The 21,541-nt window shown below is 39.8% G+C and overlaps 1 protein-coding gene across 11 annotated transcripts in view; it reads right to left on the bottom strand.

Moving 5' to 3' along the window:
* The window catches only part of MECOM (MDS1 and EVI1 complex locus), a 470,671-nt gene that overhangs the window by 252,261 nt on the left and 196,869 nt on the right, over positions 1-21,541 (bottom strand). For all 11 annotated transcript variants that reach the window (XM_081007774.1, XM_081007773.1, XM_081007765.1 and 8 more), the window contains exon 2: positions 5,522-5,859. In XM_081007774.1, coding sequence (XP_080863900.1) covers positions 5,522-5,859 — 338 coding nt within the window. The remainder of the gene's footprint in view (positions 1-5,521; positions 5,860-21,541) is intronic.

Raw genomic sequence — 21,541 nt, 5'->3', positions numbered from 1 at the left:
TATGTCCAGTCAAAGACGACTATGGGGTGCAGTGCTCATCTCGCTTCAGGCCAAGGGAGCTGGCATTTGTCCACAAACAGCTTTCTGGGTCATGTGGCCAGCAAGACTAAACTGCTACTGGCGCATGGAGGACCGTGACAAGTGCCAGAGCGCAGGGAAACACCGTTTACCTTCCCGCCACAGTGGTACCTATTTATCTACTTGCACTGGTATGCTTTCAAACTGCTAGGTTGACAGGAGCTGGGGGGAAACGACAGGAACTCACCTCATTGCGCAGTTTCAAACTGCCAACCTTCTGATCAGCAAACCCAAGAGGCTCAGCGTTTTAGACCACAGCGCCACCCATTTCCCTATATTACCTGTATTCCTGTTCAGCAAATCCCAAAGGACCCAACAGTTAACATGCATATAACTTTGCTTCAAAATTAGTTAGGCATTCATTCCAAGATTTGGCCAAAGTCTGATCCCTATAAAATGCTTTTACAGTTATGTCTTAAATACTACACCGAACAGTGCTTGCCATTCAGATTTACAGTTGTTTACTTTGGAAAGAAAGAAGCAGTTTTTAGAGTGGCTACTCCCCATGTCAATATGGGAAGTGGCTATGACATTGGAATGCCCCACTTGATTTGCAGAATACAGACATGACAGAAGCAGCACTGGATGGACCCATGGATCAGTGTCAATCATATCTCAAGACAGCCTTCTCCCACATGAGTCAAGCAGCACATTAAGATCTTCCTTAAATATCCTACTCTGTCTGAAGGACGATGGGTTGCTATAAAAAGCAGGGCCTTCTCAGCAGTGATGCTAAACACTGAGGACCTCTCCCTAGGTATATGCACTTCCCTTCCTCCCTGCTGATTTTTAGGAAGCAGATTTTAGAATTGTATGATGGCTCTTATATGGACTTGCATTTATGCCTTTGCACATCTGGTTGGCTACTGTGAGAACAAAATGCTGAACTAGATGGGCCATTAGCTTGATCCAGCAGGCTCATCTTACGTTCTTACTTCATTTCAGGCATTCACATAAAAATATGAATGACTTCCAGATTTTTACAGCTTTTGTTGACCTTGGTGGTAGACATATTGTCTGAAATGTTTGCATCAAATATTTATTTTAATATGTGTAACAAAGCATACCTGAAATATTTGGATAAGTTGATATTTCATGCACATTGGTACCAACCCTATGGTTTGTGTATGAGGAGCAGGTTATTGGTGTGATCTACAAGGCAGAGGGCCTTCAAGACTAAAAGGACTGGGATCATTTCCCCATTAAGGAAAGCCACTGAAAATTTCTCATCACCTATATGCAGGCAGAATGTGTCAAACCTCACCCCCAGAGCAAACATCATTGTGTGCCTTCTCCAATGAACTATGCAGCATCCAGGGAGTTTTCTGCTGCCATCTTGGACAACATATAAAATCATATTGTTACCACAGTAGACTGCAGATGTAAAAGCCTGAGCATTGCTTGTATTTTGGTTAACTGAATTTGAATTTCATTTATGTCTTTGGTTAAATGATGTTATCTAGCCCCAGCCCTTGGGGCAGTATGTTGCAGCATTACTTTTAGTTTGTTTCAATTAATTAATTAAAACATGCAAATAATCATGTCCCAAGTTGTTCACACTTGTAATAAAAATGTGAGGCATTTTCTGTTTTATATTTTGGATCTGATGCCTTCTGTTTCCACTTTCCTAATACCCAGCTCAAGCATTAATATACAATGAATCCGAAAACCACTAGGGATAAACTATGTCTCCATGAACATGATGATTAAATCTTTCAAACCACAGAACAGGAGGAACCAAAATGTTCAACAAGCTGCAGTAGAGAGGAGAGGGAATGAATGCATCTGCACACACATGCAAATTATCCAAGTCCTAGGGAAGGATTTGAAGTTTCCTTTCATAGCATTTTCCAAGTAGTTATTCCTCACATCTTTCCCAAGGAACAAAGTATGGTGAAATCACAACTTTTATGTTTTGTGTTTTTTTAATGTAGGTTGTTTTTTAAATTGCTGACAGCTGTTTAAAATCTGTTTTCTTTGTTGATTAAGAAGCAGGCCGTTCTCTTTTTTGCAGTGAGCTACAAATACTTGGCCTCAACACATGATTGGCCTGCTGGCAAATACTAAAACTGCAGTGACAAACTGCAAAAAAGCTTGACCTTTGCCCTTGCCCAGTGACCTCTTGTTCGATTTGTACTTTAGCCAAGCAATACCTGATTAGACGATGCTCAGCTTTGGACCCACAAACTGAGATCAAATTCAAATTTATAGCTTTTCATTTAAGCTGCTCTACAGCACTCCAATTATGACCCAAGCAGAACTATGTCACAACATATTTTTTTTGGTCCCACAACACATTGAATACGTGAAGCATTTGAACAAGCACAATATTGCAGACTTCATATGGGCACAATCTTTGTATGGGTTTTGCAACATTCTATGGTGTTAGGAGGACTACTAGGTTGTAGTATATATTTCTGCACATTCGATCACAATTTTTAATTATCGTTTTCAATCCTTCCATCTGACCTATTAGGAGAGAGTCATTTAAAAAAGAAAAAAGAAAAAGAGGCCAGTTTTGAACAGCAACTACTTCAAGTTATAAATGCTCCAAACGAGATACTTGTTATTAACTATCAGCAAACTAAGGCCCATATGTTTACAAATATTACTCTTATATATTATTAAAAGTTTGCTTTTAAAAGTATGGCTGTTTTTGTATGTTGGGGGGGTTGCTACATTTTAATACTGGGTGCTTAGTTGAAATCTGTAGATATAAAATATTGAGTACACCCAAACCTAAATTGTTAGGGCCAGATTCAACTAAATAATTGCAGCAGCGCAATGAGTCCCACTAGCGCATCAGGGCTTCTTTCATCCCCTCCCCCTGCATACCCCACCTGCATACCCATCCCCAGTTCAGTGCATGAGGGGAAGGGACACTGTTCTGTCTGACAAGCATACATTTTTGTACTGATGGAACAACTGTAATAATGCAATACTGGCTTCCTTCCTTAGTAGAGATAACAATGCAAACTATAATTTCCTTCCACCTTTAGCAACAAGATGGAGGGTGTGGCTATATTTATTATGTGCTCTTAAAGAGGCTATATAAATGGCTCTTACAATATTTTTGTTAAGATCGCATCAGAGCAATGTTGACTAGAGGTCTCAGTTTCAACATGCCATTTTATTTGCACAGATAGACACATTCTATCTCATCTACCTTGTACCTTGTTTCCAGGAAATCAGCAAGATTCTATGAAAAGCCCTCATGAACTACAAGGTGATATATTTGAGAAGGCATGACCATACTCCCACATAATAAGCAGAATCAAAGCATAAAGTGATAAAGAGCCACCTTGTGGCTTTTCTGCATGTACAAGAGAGGTGAGAAAAGAGTAAGACTAGATTTATTTTTAATATGACATATTTTTAAAAAAGAAATGGGAGCCAGAGAAGTTGAACAGTGCCTGGGCATTCCCACTGGATGAATATAATGCTTGCATGCTTTGCAGCCACAGACAGGAATGAAACTCTGTGTGGGGGAAATCCCACACAGGACTCAAGACTGGATAAAAGACAGGCCACAACTTTATTGGGTTCAGGTTCGCAGTAGCAAGACAAGGCATGGGAGGCAGGCATGGCTCATGTTTCTGACAATTCACATGCTATTTGAGTGAGTGGGTCACCTGCTGGGGAAATGTTGGAAGTTGGAAGACAACTGCTGTGACAATTTGAACCAGTCCTGTGAGTGCCACCCAAACATCCTGGGATGTGGCAATGGCGGTAAACCTTGAGGTAAACTGATCTATGCCTTTGCTGAGATAGCAGGGAGCCCACACTGCTGTCCTCTTAACTAAGGATCTTGCCTGATGCTCCAGCATCAGATGCAGAATGCAGCAAAATGAAATAAATCTGCAGTATGAACCAGACAGAATAAGTAAATGATGGGTTGCTGTGAGGAAGTCAAAAGTCCCAGGAATAGAAAAGCCAGAATATAATGGTCCTGTCCATGGAAGACCTGCCTTATACATGCATGGACGAGTGAAGATAATAGATTCAGGTAGGTAGCCATGTTGGTCTGACGCAGTCAAAATAAATTTTGTTTCTGGGTATAAGCTTACGTATCTGAAGAAGTGTGTATGCACACAAAGCTTATACCCAGAACAAACTTAGTTGGTCTCTAAGGTGCTACTGGACAATTTTTTAATTTTTTAATTTATTTCGAGTAGGGATAACGTCTTCTTCTCACTTGATCAGGCTGAAAGATACTCCTCTCCCAAGCCATAATGAGTAACTTGCCAAGCTACTAGTAACTTGCCTGGTCAGCTGGTCACTCAGTATACCATGCTCCTTCCACACCCACAGCTAAGTGAAGCAGCTGACTAAGGCAGCTGATTTTGGTGGGAATGACAAAGGAAGAAAACTGTTGCTTATTGCTTTATTTCTACTGTCAATGAGCTTGTGAGATTTTCTGTCTCAGGTTAGGTGTTAACCAGGTTAACCAGGCAGCATTTGAGTTAATTCATAGAGGGTGCAATTTGTTGCTCTGCCTCAGGTGGCTAAATATCTTTGACTGGACTTGCCCCAGTAACAATGGGAACTCTCAATTACAGGTGGTAAAATTTGAATGTGGAAATCTAAAGGACTTTTCTATCTCAAGATCCTCTAGGAGGCACATATTTCTCTGATTTGGGGGGGGGGGATAATAAATGGCCTGATGCTGTCAGGCAAGGAAGAGAGCAGGCCTGGCTCACTGTTGTCTAAGGCCAGACATAATGTGTTGGTAAATGAACCTGGTCCACAAGGAATGGAGGGAATAGGGCAAGGTGGTCATGATATATGAGAAGCTATGAGAATTAGAAGAAACCAAAGGGCATTCTGTTAGGGCTTGACAAGCCACAGGACTCAGAAAGAAGGAGAAGGAAGAATTACCACGACCTAAATTTCCAGGATGACACGCTCATGTACTATTTTAATGGATGGCCTGTGATACTATATACTATAAACAGCATTGCAAACATCATAGTTCTACAAGATGGCTCTCAGAGTACAAAAAGCAAAATCTGCATTCTGGTAATTTTCAAAAAAATGACACCATTTTAATGGAAGGATATGTTTTCATATTATGTGGCATATTCAAAACATCACCAAAAGCCAACAAAGGGGGGGGGGGGGAATCCACAAACCATCAAAGCAAGTTCAGATAATGATTGCCTTTTCCTACTTCTCACCATTCATCTTAATGAAGGCATTTGAAATTGCAAAGCCAGGGTGGATTGATGTAGGAGGAAATGTGAGCAATTCACAGTCTCATCTCTACCTAAATGTGTTCTGTTCTATAACAAGCCAGAATTATAAGACCCAATATTATCAATCCTTAGATACACCAAAAATGTTATTTCAAAAATATCTGCACTTATCCATTAGGAATTCTGCCTTTATTTAAAGGAAACAGATTATCACTGAATATAACACAATAACATATACATTTTCCTACCTCCCATCCATTGCCAGGATCTTTCAGACTTGGGCTATGTTCTCCTACATATGGTCCAAATCTTTCACCTACTTCAATCTTCCTTTTGGCCCATATCCCTAATCCGGCTCCAGGAATATTTGATTCTCGAAGCTCAAACTCTGATGGAATTGGTATGTCATCAGGAATGTATATTGGTGCTTTGTAAGGAGATCCCTCCTTTGGTGTGAAGGCTTCACTTGATGTTGCTGGAGATGATTGTTCATGAATACTGAGTGACAAAGTGCTTGGTTCTCCATCATTTTCAGATGTTTCTTCCAAAGGAATCTCAGGGAAGCTTTCATATACACACTCATTATCTGAAAAGGATTCCAAACATGAAGGGCAAGATGAGTGGATGTGCTTAAACAGTCTTAAGAGCCTATTTAAAATCAATCAAAGAAGTGGGCAGGCAGACCTTTCTTATTCCATAGTTTAGGCATCACAACTGAAAAGGCCCCTTTCTCTTGTCCATACCAGTCATACTTTGGTTGGCAAAGGGACAACAAGAGGAAATCAGAAACAGAGCACAGATGTCTAGCAGGGTCATATGGGTGGAGATAGTTCCAAAAACACCATAGTCTTGGGCCTTTGAGGGTCAAAGCCAGCAACTGGAATTGAGCCTTTGAACCAAACTGGAAGCCAATCTGCCAAAAGCAGATACAAATCTGGCTACAGTATTCTCAACCAACTGTAGTTTCTAGATTGGGCTGCCCCTGATGACAATGTAGCAGGAATTACAGTATCCAACCTAGAAATGAACTAAGGCATGAATGACAAGGGCTTCATATGATTTCTCTAGAAAAGAGCATATATAGCAAACTACGTAAGGGTATTCCAGCCCTGTCAGGAATTTCAAAAGGAAATATAGATCGTGACCATTAGCAGCACCCAAAACTAATTTCAGATTATTTAATAGCAGAAAATAGCTATGGAACTTATTAGAAATAATTTAATATAAACTATTTGTGTTAGGATTGAACTGCATGTTAAGTCAGTAGCATGGAAGCTATCTGAAACAAAACTTTGTGTGATGGCTTCCCCATGTGACAGTCATAGCATATACTATGGCTTGCTATATGGATCACCCAAGCCTGGGATGAGTGCTCATACCACCACTTGCAGCGTCAACAAATGTGTGATATGGCACTCTATGAGATCCAACCACCCTGTGGAGCAACTGTAGCATAAACCATGTTTCTGGAAGCCTCCACACTGCTGTCATGACCACCTCTAAGAACTAATCTGCTGGATCGGAGCAAAGGTCTGTGTCATCTAGCATTCTCTTTCTGCCAGCAATTCTTGGCTGTCAGTCACCCTGGCATATGGTTATTTGGAGCTATGTTGACTAATATGGACGTTCAATTTAGTTATCATGGTTGGCAGGCTAGATCACTCTTTAATGGACTTGTCATATCCTTAAAACACACACACACACACACACACACACACACACCCCTTATATAAGCTAGCAGCCACCACAGTAGCTTGTGGCAGTAAATTCATGTTAGTTATGGTGTGGTATAAAGCTTCCCTTTGTCTGTCTTGAACCTATTGCCAATTAATTTCACTTGGTGACCCCGAGTTCTAGTATTATGAGAGGTGACCACCTGAAGCAGAATTGGGATATTTATTTATATTTATTTTTCACCTTGCCATAAGAGATCAGGGCAGCTTACAATAGTTTATTTTCTCATTGCATGTCTGAGAGATGGTGATTTGCCCACTTTTTCGTAGCTATGGCATATTCAGTTTTTTTAAAGTTCAGAGTTAGGTCTGCTGTACACATATAGCACAATGAGATGCATCTAAAGTGGCAGAATGAGCTGCACCACTTCAGAAGGGTGCAGGGTGCACTATATATATACATATTCCCATAGGCTGAAACCACCACAACCAAAATACTTCCTCCCCCCCCCCCAAAAAAAAATACCCCATGCCTTGCAAACAGAAAACTTGCACACCAGGGAGAAATGCTCAGACAAGAGACTTTAGTAGGTGTTGCTGATTTCCTACTTGCAGGGAGTCATTTGTTTTAATGATTTTAAAAGAGAGGGGAACCTTTAGGTCCTGCCTGCAGGCTTCCCATGGGAAGCCACTCTGAGAACAGGATGCTGGACTAGATTAGTCTTTTGCCTGATCCAGCAGGGGTCTTGTTCATAAACTCTGGCTTTTTCAGGTGGTAGGATCAGGTGGTAACTAATGGAAAATACTCTGCTTGAGAAAGCTATTACCAGCCAGAGTAGACAATACAGGGCTAAATGGACAAAGAGTAGTACAGTGGTACCTCAGGTTAAGAACTTAATTCGTTCTGGAGGTCCGCTCTTTACCTGAAACTGTTCTTAACCTGAAGCACCACTTTAGCTAATGGGGCCTCCCACTGCTGCTGCGCCGCCACCGCACGATTTCTGTTCTCATCCTGAAGCAAAGTTTTTAACCCGAGGTACTATTTCTGGGTTAGCGCAGTCTATAACCTGAAGCATCTGTAACCCAAGGTACCACTGTATCTAGTAAAAAGCAACTTTCTCCACTTTATTAATGCAATACCATGGTGCCAACATATTACAAAGTTAATCATTCCTGGTCCCTGGCCCAGATTCTCCAGAATAAACTGACCCTTTGATTACAGGCTGCCACCCCTGATTTTCAGGCATGGGGGAAGCCAGAGTTAGGCAAGCAAAGAGGCTTAGTAATCAGATGTCACATTTCTCTCTTACAATTTATTTTAATGGAGGTTTTCTGGTTGGATCTCTCTGCATCTGGCATAAATATGAACATTACAAGTAAACATAACAGTAACTGATCAAAAGATCTCCCATCAAAACCCAAACATTCCTTAGTAGCACATTTACAGGGGGGGAAATAGCATCTCCCTTATCAAACTGAACGTATATACCATCGCAACCTTTTTTATGAAAACAATACAATTGTCAAGTTGCTAGTGACTTTTGGCAAAATACCTGCAAGAATGTTTCTCAACCAATAATTCATAATGTTTAATTTGATTATAACTGCATTTCTAAACATGTTCCAAATCACCCAGGCTGCACAGGTCAGAGAAAAGTGTACTTTCACACTTTCTGTTAATGAGAGGCTTTCTTTGTTCGCAGAAACCATCCTGTTACGTTCACAAATGGGGCAAGTTCTCATGGGTGCTAAAACTATTTTGCTTCTTGATCTTTCAATCTTTATGAAAACAGATGTTGGGAGGAAAGCATCCTTAATTTCCTCAGCCAACATAATTTATCTCCACATGAAGCAAGCCCCAGAAAACCTAAAATTGGGAAGCAAATACACAAACACAATTGTTGCAGTTTTGATTTCCAGGCAGACCTCTTTAAGATCATAAAATTGTCCCTGTTAGGAATTGGGTAATATAATTGCAATGTCTGAGTTGGGGAATAGAATAGATTAGGTAACATGGAAGTTTAGACATTTCCCTTCATTAAACAAAATCCTCATTGCTATTTTGCAATAAAAACACGAGCAAGCTTCAAAGGAAACCCTGTAGGAAAGGTTAATTGCTACTAAAAGACCAGGGTAGACACCAGTGTGTGCACATTCTGCACAAATGTGTTATGTTGGCAGGAAAGAATGCACATGACTACGGCTGGGATATTCCTGATGAAGATGATAGAGCAGCTCTGTGCCAAGGCTAATGCCAGAGCTTTAACCTCTGTGGAGCCTGGGGTCAGTTTAAACAGTAACCTAGGCTTCTGTGTGGAATATGAGCAGGGGGGTTGACTTCCTTCCACTTGGACAAATGCTTAACCATTTAGCTGCTTTAGTATCCTTTTCCATTCCAAAGGCAAAACAAGATTGCAATAGAATGTGTGAGAGAGAGAGTTAGGGAATTTTAAAGCAGTCAGGGCTCCTTAACCTTCAGCGAAAGTAGCTAATAATCCAAATACAGAGATAGGCTTGAAGTTAGTAGCTAAATACAGTGCAACAGAAGTCCAGAGGTGTGTGTATTTAGTAATTCCACAAATGCACTCAGTTAATAATTTTTTTTGCGATGAAGTGCAAAATTCAGCATTTTGAGAATCCCCTCTCTTTTAGGCAAGTTCCAAGCTATTAAGACTGCATGGACAAGTCTGAATGCCTGAAAATGTCCCATATTCTACATTATTTAAAGTGCTTTTCCTACATAAGTAAGAGCGTTACTTTTTTTTAAGTACAGTGGTGCCCCGCAAGACGAATGCCTCACAAGACGAGAAACTCGCTAGACGAAAGGGTTTTTCGGTTTTGCGTTGCTTCGCTAGACGAATTTCCCTATGGACTTGCTTCGCAAGACGAAAAACATCGCAAGACGAAAAGACTCGCGGAACGAATTATTTTCGTCTTGCGAGGCACCACTGTAATCCCATCATATGGAGCAGCAATGTTACCATCACAAACATTACTACCTTTGAACCTTGGGTCTTGAAACAGCATAAATGGCTTGAATAGTATTATTCCCAAACCTTGTTTTTAAAAGCATTTTATTCATGATCATGAAAGGGAGAAAAAAATCACATATATAACTGATCTGTAAATTTCCAGTTTTTCCATTTCTGGCCTTGCAGGAGGCATGTTTCCATTTTTCTCTCAGTTCTTTAGAATTCAGCCAAAGCTAAGCAATTTTAAGTAGCAATTATTTCATTGGTTGAAAGTGCATGCTTGAAATCAAAAGGTCTTAAAATTTCTTAAGTTTCATTAGATCATGGATTATTATTTTTTTAACAAAAGCATAGCAGTATTGTTTTAATTTCAGCTGTCCTCCACCAGCGTTAATTAAAAGTATGACTATTAGAATAAGAGCATAACTACCTAAGAAGAACCCGGCTGGATCAGGCCAGTAGCCCATCTAGTCCAGCATCCTCTTCTCACAGTGGCCAACCAGATGCCTCTGGGACGCACACAAGCAAGGTCTAAGCATGACAATATTGCCCCCTCCTGCAGACCCCAGCACCTTTATTTAGAGGCATACTGCCTCCAATGGTGAAGGTAGAACATAGCCATCAGGGTTAGTAGCTGCTGATAACCTCTCCTCCATGAATTTGTCCAATCCTCTTTTAAAGCCCACCAAGTCAGTGGCCTTCGCTACCTCTTGCGGGGGCAAATTCCAGAGTTTAACTATACACTATAAGAAGTGCTCTCTTTTGTCTGTCCTGAATGTTCCAACATTCAGCTTCATTTGATGTCCCCAAGCACTAGTGTTGCAAAACCTTTCTCTGTCCACTTCCTCCACACCATGCATAATGTTCTATCATGCCACCTCTTGCTCTCCTTTTCTGTAAACTAAAAAGGCCCAAATGTTGTAACCTTTCCTCACTGGGGTTGCTGCAGCCCTTTGATCAATATGGTTGCCCTTTTCAGAAGCTTTTCCAATTCCACAATATCCTTTTTGAGGTGAAATAACCCAGAGGTGGATTTAAGGGAGTGTGTCTGGTTCATACTAGGTACAGAGCCTTGGGGAGCTACAGGGAACCCACAACTATTGTTTAGAATACAGCAAGAGAGGTGGGAGTACCAAATTTGGGTGTCACACAGGGCACCGCTGACATTTGAGACCCCAGGGTCCACCACTATATTAACCAGAACTGTATACAGTATACATAGTGTGGTCACACCATAGATTTGTGCAGCAATATTATGCTCTTGGCAGTTTTATTTTCAGTTTGTTTCCTAATCATCCCTAGCATGGAATCTGCCTTTTTTTTACAGCTATGGCACATCATAATAATAATAATAATAATAATAATAATAATAAATATTTTGTATACCACCCTCCAACTGAAGATCAAAGAGTCATTCACGACATAAAAATACAAAATGAGAGCACAAAATACGTAATAAAAAACAAGAACAAAAATGAAAACAATCCAATAACACCCCCCCAAAACACATTTAAATAGAATGTTGAACAACATCTTCGCCTGGCTTCTAAAGATATGTAATGAAGGCACCAGGCAAGCCTCCTGGGGAAAGCATTCCACAAACAGGGAGCCACTGCAGAAAAGGCCCATTCTCATTTTGCCCCCCTCCAGACCTCTCGTGGAAGAGACACACAAAGAAGTGCCTTGCATGATGATCACAGGGCACGGGTCAGTTCATATGGGGAGAGGCAGTCCCTGAGATATTTCTTTACTGGGCCATTTGGGTTGAATCATGGTTTGTTTTTTTCATTTTGATCAGAAACCATTAAACAAATTTACTTTTATAGCACAATCCTATGTATATCTACTGAGATGTAAGTCTAGCTGAGCCCAATGGGCCTTACTCTCAGCTAAGTGTATATAGGATTGCAGTCTTTGATGCCTGACTGAACTCACATATCAATTGCAAATTCTAAGCTTTTTCACCAAAAGGTTATATTTTTGAAATGAAATTTCAAATATGATTAAGGGATAGATGAACTGTATTCCTAAGGAATCTGTGCAACAAACAAGATCCCCCATATACTGATGAGTTTCACATTATTATATGTTCATGTCAACTGAACCTAATGTAGGTGTGAATGAATCAAGAGCTTGATTATACTTCTGCTACTTGTGCTGAATAGTTGGTTAGACATTCCAGAAGCCCTATGGAATTGTAGAAAACTACTCACCTCATTAATATTATTCAATGTGAGTTATTACCTCCTTCTAGACAGTGTTTGATTTTATTGAGCTATACCAATCCAAATTCTGATAATACTCACTCTGGTGTGCAAGTTGAAAATGTCAATGGAGTTACTTTAAGGTTGACATATATATGTAAGTAAGATTACAATCAGATTTTTGTCATTAGTTGAAATCTATAGTGTTTCTCTTGCCTGTAACAGAGAGGAATATAGGCCACAGAATGTTTAGCATTTTTTTTATCTGTCTATCTTGATAGCAGCTTCAGCTTTTACAAAAAGCTTGCTTGCAGCATGGATATTTTGCAACACTATTCTGTTTTCTTTCTTGCTGCTAACCCATTATTGCAGGAAAAAAATATGCACAAGGAAAATACTGTGCATATCCAGCAGAAGTGGGAGTTCTAGTAAGTGCCAATCCCATAAAATGTTAGAAAGGCAATACAAAACTAACTACTTCTGGATTTATTTCACTTCAGAAAAGAAATGGGGGGGTTGTTAATAAACAAGTAGGACTTGCGCAACAATGACACTTGACAAATAAGAGGTCCCCTGTTCCTGCTTACTCAAAGAAAAAGAAGGCACACCTTAACAATGTTTAAATAATAATGTACAGGATGCTGGCCTGTTTCATTTTGAGTAAAATGCCCATCATTGGGTTGAGCACTATGTTTGTGCAGAGGATAATGTGATAATGCAGAGACCTTGGGGCAGTGGGGGGGTACTATTAATTTCATGTCTATCCTGCCTTTATTCTGAGAACCTCAAGGAAGGTCCACAGGCAGTCTCCCATCTAGGTACTAACCATTACCAGATTAGTTCAGCAAGATTGCTGAATTATATGCCATGTCCCAACATGGATCCTACTGTCTTAGAAGTGGAGCATCTTCTGTCCACTCTCAACTGTGTCCGAGTTTAGCTCATTCGCTTTATCCTATAGAATTCAACAAAAGCCAGATCACATATGCAAATCCCCATTTTTTTATTTCCATATCCTGCCCTATATTCTGCTTCTTGATGGGATACTACAGTGGGACAGAATCTTGCACTTGAAAGAACGTGACAAAGAAATAGAGAACAAACTGTAATGTAGTATCTGGATAGAGTCATTCCAGAGTGATACACAGTATTGCAGCATTTTGTTTCATGATTCTACCATAAGGTAGATGTCAGCACTTGAGCATTAGTGAAATATGATATGCATTCACATTCCAACATATTTAAATTTTAGGTAGAATATTTCATAGTCTGAAAAATCAAAGCAACTGTGGAGCCTGAGATAATCAGAAGTTGCTATCAAAAGTGCAGATGTTATCCTCTTGCTTGCTTCGTTATGCAAATTCAAAACTGAATATGAAAGACAGATTGAGGAGTTAGCATGTGAATTCCCTTGGCTACTGGTCCTTTCTTTTTTTGCTTCTAAGTGGTTGTTCAAGTCTTAAATTAGGATACTACTTATAAGGACCATCTACTCCCATATGATCCTGCCCATGAACTAAATAAATATAACAAGGCGGTGTTACAAAAATGTTTTAAGCAGGCGCCGAAAAGATGGAGTGAGGGCATCTGCCCAATCTCAATAGGCAGGGAATTCAAAAGTGTAGGTGCTGCCACACTAAAAGTTTGTTTCTTAGAAGTGTGGAACAAGAATTATGTGGCACCTGTAACAGTTCAGACTGAAATGGTCGAGTGGGCATATATGAAGGGACGCGGGTGGCACTGTGATCTAAACTAACAAGCCTCTTGGGCCTACCAATTGAAAGGTTGGCAGTTCCAAGTCCGAGCAACTGGGTGAGCTAGCAGTTTGGAAGCACGCCAGTGCAAGTACAGTAGATAAATCGGTACTGATGCAGCAGTAAGTTAAACGGCATTTCCGTGCTCTCTGGACACCGTCACAGTGTTCCGTTGCGCCAGAAGCTGTTTAGTCATGCTGGCCACATGACCCTGAAAGCTGTCTGTGGGCAAACACCAGCTCCCTTGGCCTGAAGCAAGACGAGCACCACTCCCCATAGCCGCCTTTGACTGAGCTTAACTGTCCAGGGGTGCTTTGCTTATTTACCTTTTACATGGAGTAAGGTGATCCTGCAGGTAAACTGGCTATAAGCTGTTAAGGGCTTTATATACCAACAGTAACACCTTGAACTTGGCCTGGCAATGCCAAGCATACTGCTAAAACAGGAAGTTTTAGAAGTCTGTAGTGGACTGCCTTGCCGTGTCACCAATTATGAAGGCTTGCCCTACATCCTGGCTACAGGAATGTCAATGCGGTATTGAATAGGCTGCTGGAATAGTGGAGAGCTGCATTCAAATTCGAGTTCAGCCAACTCAGTGAGTGACCTGGAACTGGGTTATTGTGAAGATAAATTGGGGCAAGGGGGAGGGGTCATGTCTGCCACTTTGAGTCCTTGGAAGATGAGTGAGTTAAAAGTTAATTAATTAGTAAACACAGAAAATCAGTTAACTCGCATATATGTGCACACACTGCATGAGCCAGAAATATACTTCTTCCCCTGCACCCACCAGATAAATTAGCTAAAAATTCTAATCTGAATTCCGATATAAAAATTCTAATTCTGAATTCCGATATTCATAACCCTCTCTTGTGTAGAATTAATGAATAACACTTGCCAATCTGTTTCTTGAACTGGACTGCTCACATAAGCATTAAAAACGTTAAGAAGCATTAGGAAAAAAACACTATATAAATGCTACACTTTATTATTATTATTATAATTATTATAGTCACTAAATCAGACGTGATTTATTTCTATATGCTACCAATATATAGAAAGAGTGTTGACAAAGAATCACCTCCCTGCCTGCCCAAAAAGCGCTGAGCTACTGAAGAGGCATAATGAACTGTAGGAAAAGTAAAACACTGATAAAACTGAACACTTTGGAGAATGGAATATAAACCCTGATGCATAGCTGGGTGCAGCTGCAGCTTAAGAAAGATCATTTCTATATGAGTAAGTGGTCATTCTCGGCTAGCAGTTAATACCATGTAATAATACGCTAACTGCATGAGAACTCCACATTGTTTCTGGAACATGTCAATATCAGCTTGCACAATAACTAGCAGCATTTGGGACTCTGGATAGTGTCGGCTGTGTCTAATTGAGTAACACTGTCTAAGGCATTTGACGTGCACCAGACACCGTCTCTTAATTAGGGGCCAATATTGAAAGACTCCGGGTCAAATTCTGCTTTTCAATTACATGGGTGCTGTTCTCCTTGATGTCAGCAGGAGCTGCACCTGCATACCCCTGTTTGGGATTAAGTATGCTGCATTCTATATATAAACTATGGTAATTATTGCAGCAACACAAAACTGAATTTATTTGCAGTTTTAAAATCTCATTTTATATATAGCTCTAGTCCAACCAACTTTGGTCAAGGCATTTATACTATCTATACTTCTCCTCTACTAGAACTCAACTGCAATCATAAGCATGAAAAATTATTTGCAGTTAACAGGGTTTGAACTACAGCATTATATCAACCTGGGAGTGCCATTAAAGTTTTGCACTGGTTGATAAAGTCTGCTCAGCAGAATATGTTCTATTTTGACTTTCAGAATCCTCTCTGGGTAACATACAAAGTGGAACAAACGGAAGATGAAAAACTTCCTATATTTAGTATAGCATATAGTATATATAGAATAGAATATACTATATATACTACAGAGTCAACACTGTAAGAAAATCAATGGTCCTACACAGATGAAATAGGCTGCAGTAGTAAGTATCTGGTCCACTAATACTGGTGATATTAAAAATAATAACCTCTAGGGCATTATCATCTGCTTGGTTATGACTCATAACATATCAACTATATTGGCTGGATGGGTAATTACTATTCTTTTAAAGAGAAAAAGGAAGGAAGGAAGGAAGGAAGGAAGGAAGGAAGGAAGGAAGGACAGAAAGCCAAGGAGAAACACAGAGGGGAGAGAGAGAGAGAGAGAGAGAGAGAGAGAGAGAGAGATGTTTAAAAAAATGAAAAGTTGATCCCATGTTAGTCCCAAGAGGGAAAAGATGGAAGATAATGGCCTTAGGGCATATTCCAAAGTAACACTGTATTTAAACCTTCACGTAATACAGTGGTGCCTCGCAAGATGAAAAGAATCCGTTCCGCGAGTCTCTTCGTCTTGCGGGTTTTTTCGTCTTGTGAAGCAAGCCCATTAGAGGTTTAGCGGCTTAGCGCTACAGTATTAGCTGCTTAGCCGGCTTAAAGATCAGCTGATAAGCGGCTTAACGATCAGCTGATAAGCGGCTTAGCATCAGCTGTTAAGCGGCTTAACGATCAGCTGATAAGCGGCTTAGCATCAGCTGTTAAGCGGCTTAAAGATCAGCTGATAAGCGGCTTAGCCATCAGCTGTTAAGCGGCTTAAAGATCAGCTGATAAGCGGCTTAGCATCAGCTGTTAAGGGGCTTAAAGATCAGCTGATAAGCGGCTTAGCCATCAGCTGATAAGCAGTTTAGCGGCTTGGGAAAAAGGGGGGAAAAGGAAAAAAACCCCGCAGGAACTCGCAAGACATTTTCGTCTTGCGAAGCAAGCACATAGGAAATTCGTTTTGCGAAGCACCTCCAAAACGGAAAACCCTTTCGTCTAGCGGGTTTTCCGTCTTGCGAGGCATTCGTCTTGCGGGGCACCACTGTAGTGCCATGGGAAAGTTATCAAAATTCTAAGATTCAGCTCAGGTATGTGTCTAGGAAAATGATGCATTTATAAAGTTTCCACTTATCTGAACTCAGTGGTTTAAAAATTAAGGGCACCCTAGATTTGCTGAGATCAGCAAGTTATGACATTACCAGCCAGTGTAAGTCCTCAACCCTAGCTCAGCTGGACATAAACTGGTTTAACATCCAGGCTCAGCCTGGACTGGCAGCATTTAAACCAACATAAGTTCTAAAAAGCAGGCATTCCATGGGAGTGATGGGGGAACGGCTGAGGTGGTGTGGGGACATACACTGGATCCTAACTCAGTTCAGCTTGGTTAAGTGACCTGGGAACATGGAAGAGCTTACAACAACAACAACAAGGATGGTGTAAGTCAAACTCTAAATGCTTGTTTCCCCTCTGCCAGGCTTAAACTGGCTCAGTCAGCAGTAGTTCCACTCCTGGATGCACTTTGGATCTGGTGTACTTTAGGCTGGCTTAATTAAAGCCAGCATAAATTACGCTGGCTTCCCATACTTGCTCCCTTAATTGGAATGTAAGAACAATGTAATGTAAAATGTTGATTAAATAAATAGTATATTGAACTGAACAGTCATATCCTGGGCCTAATGAATCGCACACTGAAAAACAGAACTTTCTATTCCACATTCTAGAAATGTATATGTACTGAGTCCTACATTAGTACACTTAGCCATGCACTTCAATGTGTGTGGCAATTATGTGTGTTTTACTCCCACCAATAAAGCAAACTGAGATGTCCACTGCATCTTTTATTTTCTTAAGCACTAATATAAAGCATCAACTACAGATATTACTAGTATGATTGTGATTGTGCATACTGTAGTTACCAGTACATATGCAGCCTCCAGGTTTTGCCTCTGGGCTTGTCAGCAGACAAAAGCTCAGGTCTATGTCACAGGTGAGCTCACAAGCTCTTCCGCTTCTGTATAGACAGGCCTCAGATTTCAACCACCGCTGCCCCCAATGATGTACAGTAAACCCAGACAGTCTTTAGAACTGACAGCCCAATCCACAAGCCCCTTAAAAACCAAGCATTCTCACTTGAAACAAAATGCAGCTGCATTGAAGTTATCAGGATAAAATCAGCTTAATTCCTAATATTTTGACTTAGCGCAATTGTAGAACAGTCTATAAGTGAATTAAACTTTATCTCACAATATATATATTTTTTAAACAGCCTAGCCTACTTGAAAACATAAAGTCATTAGTAGACCTTCATCTTTTTAAATTGGGATGTCACAAATTAACGCTGGGAATTACACGTTTTCCTGTTTAAAAGAAAGCTGTAATCACAGATGACTATTCCTCCAAATTACAATAAAGATAGATAACAGAATGAATTATAAAACAAAGGTTAGAGACAGAAACTGAGCATTGTGGCGGTAACGACTTTTAATTGGATTCAGTTTATCACATTTTTCAGAGTACCACAGAAGCAGAAGAAAGGATTAGAATTATTTCCACATTTCACTGTTTGGCATAATGAGAAAACAGAGGGAGGTCCTCATCCCTGATGCGTATGGTGAGCCACAGGAGATGTTTAACATGTCAGGATATAGTAGCGTATGGTCCCGAGACACAAATGCGTAGGCTCCATTATAATGTAGCAAAGTGTAATCAATTGGAAAAAAAATGGCTAGGTCATGAAAATTTGTTAGGCAAGAGCATAATTTCTAAAAGGAAGTTTAACCCCTTGGTGTCATCAGTGACTTATATATTTAACCTACAGGAACCTTTTGTTTAAACAACAACAACAGTAGTGGGGAAAGGTTTTGTTTCCCCCCAAATGACTTATGAATTAATGAAAATTATGGATAATTCTAAGTGACTGTTACTAAAAAGAAAGAGATGTCACCATTTGCATTGGTGGGATGAAATTCTACAACACCTCATACATATCAACTGCAATTTCTTTCTACACAGCGTTGAGGTTCTAGACATCCTGATGTTAAGTATTTATGTTTGAACAATATGCTCCTATGCATGTTTATTTAGAAGTAAAACTCGGTGAGATATGCTGCCTGATAAGTGTGTTTACGACAGCCACCTAACTACTGCTCCACCAAAAAACCCTTGGGAGGCTTCATTTTCAAACAATCTTAATACCATGGGTGTAGCCAGGGGGGAAGATGCCCCCAAATAAAAAAATCAATAAAAATACATAGCAAACTGAGGTTCTGCCCCTCCTAACAAAAGGCTTGCCCTTTCCTAAGAAAAATCCTGGCTACACCCATGCTTAATACTATTACAGAAGATAGAAGGTGTGTGAGATAAGTGAGAAGGTAATGTGCCTGGGTAACCTGTGTCTTGGCATGTATTTTCATTTAGTAAGACCCAGAATTAGCATTGGTTTCTACAGCTAAAGAAGAAATACCACCCATTTCCAGCTGGCTAAAGCTTTTCCATGCTACATTACTCCTCCTTTTACAGCTATATTTTAAAATTTGCATATATCAAACTGCCAAGCTCAACATAGTAAATGACCCTTTATTCCATATGCAATTCCAAATCTATGGGCCTGGTTGGAATCTGACTATGGTCTGGATCCTAAGATAACATAAGGAAATTCATGGAAGGAAATTTTCCCATCTCTTCCCTGTAGCCACTCGCATTCTCCAAAAATCCTCTCTGGAAAACTGCTGCAGCAATCAATTGATAAGCATTTATTTATTCCCTTGATTTTATCTTGTATTTCTTCCATCAGGGAACCTAAGGGGAAATGCATGCATGTGGTACCCAGGCAATCACACATCCAGGCACTGACCAGCAGCAGACCTGCCTTCATGTAAGAACCAATCCAGATTCCAACATATCAGCTGAAACTTTTCGTTCTACGCAAGGGAATTTCCGTTATTTAAGGAAAGGAAAGAGATTTCTTACCACAGCCTAACCACAGCCAGCACCCCATTCACTCAACCCATTGTGAGTGAAGAAGTGCGCCTTCCAAGTCGAAGGTTGAGTTTCAGCAACTTTCCCAAATTTCACAATGAATTATGGTTTTTATTATTAAATGAGTTACCCAGCTTCCACCAATATCTATTTAATAGAAAGAGAACCAATATTCTTTCCAGTACCAGGTTATTCATGCCATACATTTATTGTCTACATCAGTGGTTCTCAAAGGGTGTGGCACGCCACACTGGTGTAATAGGAGAGGATAGCGAATGTGGCAGGATGATTCAAGGACAATCAAAGAAAGATTGCAAGATTTCAGTATAGTGTAATATAGTGCAGCATACTATACTATACTATAATCAATTTTTTTTAATTTTTAATATATAACCAGAAACAGTATCCACACCTCTCTTCAAGAGCACTGGTTATTCTTCTACAGTTCTCCATGACATATTGTTATGAACAGGGATTTTCAACTCTGACAAATATGAAAGATCAGAAAAGACAAAGGTTTCTTTGTCAGATGAGTTTGTCTCAAATTAGACGTAATATAAATGAGATTCAGCAAAAGAAACCTCACATTTCTCATTGAGTTTGAATACATACTTAAGGTACATGAATAAGAGCCTTGTTTATAATTATATTTTTGGAATGACTCATGTTCCTATGTAGCTGCATTGTTTTATACTTTCTGGATGTCCCATGATCATATGATGTAGTTGTGTTCTATGTTATAAACCAAGCACTGCTAATAGTTGTTTCTTTTTGTTTTCCAATGTGTTTCTTAATTTTTTAAAAATTGTATGGCATGAGAAAAACTTTATTCTGAAAGTGTGGCCCAGAGAAAAAAGTTTGAGAACCACTGGTCTATATGAACAGCCTTGATTTTCTTCAGAAAACCATTTTTAAAATCCTACCTTCGGAAAAACGACACTTTTGCCTTTGTGAAATAAAGTTTCAAACACATGATGAGAGGCAAAAATATCTGGGGAGGTTTTGTGCATCCCTGGCATTCATAATGTGCAGACTGAGTGATTAGTGAAGTCAGCAACAATTCCCAATTATGTAGTATGTATTTCATAGCAGGCTGGTGTTCAGATTTTACATCTAAATGGGTACTACTCTCCCCTCGCCCCATTCTAGTGATGGTTTAATCATTTGTGGGTTTGCTCTGTATAGCTTTGTTGGAGACAGAGGCTCTTGTAGAACCATCCAACCAGAAAGTCTTTAATTATGTTATTACACTAATAGACCCTTAATTATATGTGGATGCCAGGATGCAACATCACAGTAAGCTCTTGAAATGCTAATAAAAACATGAGAAACCAATCCAGTAATCAGAAAAAATATCAAATAATTCACCCTACAATGCCATCAACTTGAAAAGAAAAATCAAACCCTGGCAAGAATATTTTCCACCATTTATTTTGTGTGGGAAATTCCAAGTCTTACTTCCCCCACCGGCTACTTGTCAGCCGCCAACCATCATCAAATTTCTCCAAGGTCATAACAATAATAAATAGAACATACTTAGCTGATTGGGAAAGTCATGAATCTTAAGAGGCTGTATAGTATACATGGAGATATATGCCATGACTTACTCTGGTATCTTAAGTATCTTTATCATAGTTAAATTTGTTTTAATTATTTCTTTTCTTCCCCATCTTTGTCCAGCTTTTGTCCAATAAGGTGATCATATGTCTAAAACCATCTTTGTGAAAATAGTTTCAAAATACAAAGTGGGAAATTCCGTTCTTGTGGAATTGGTCTTCCACATGAGCAAAGAGGGAGGATAGAATATA

The sequence above is a fragment of the Podarcis pityusensis genome (genome assembly GCF_964106645.2).
Source record: "Podarcis pityusensis genome assembly, chromosome: 5".
Lineage (NCBI taxonomy): Eukaryota > Metazoa > Chordata > Lepidosauria > Squamata > Lacertidae > Podarcis > Podarcis pityusensis.
This window is presented reverse-complemented; position numbering and strand designations above follow the sequence as displayed.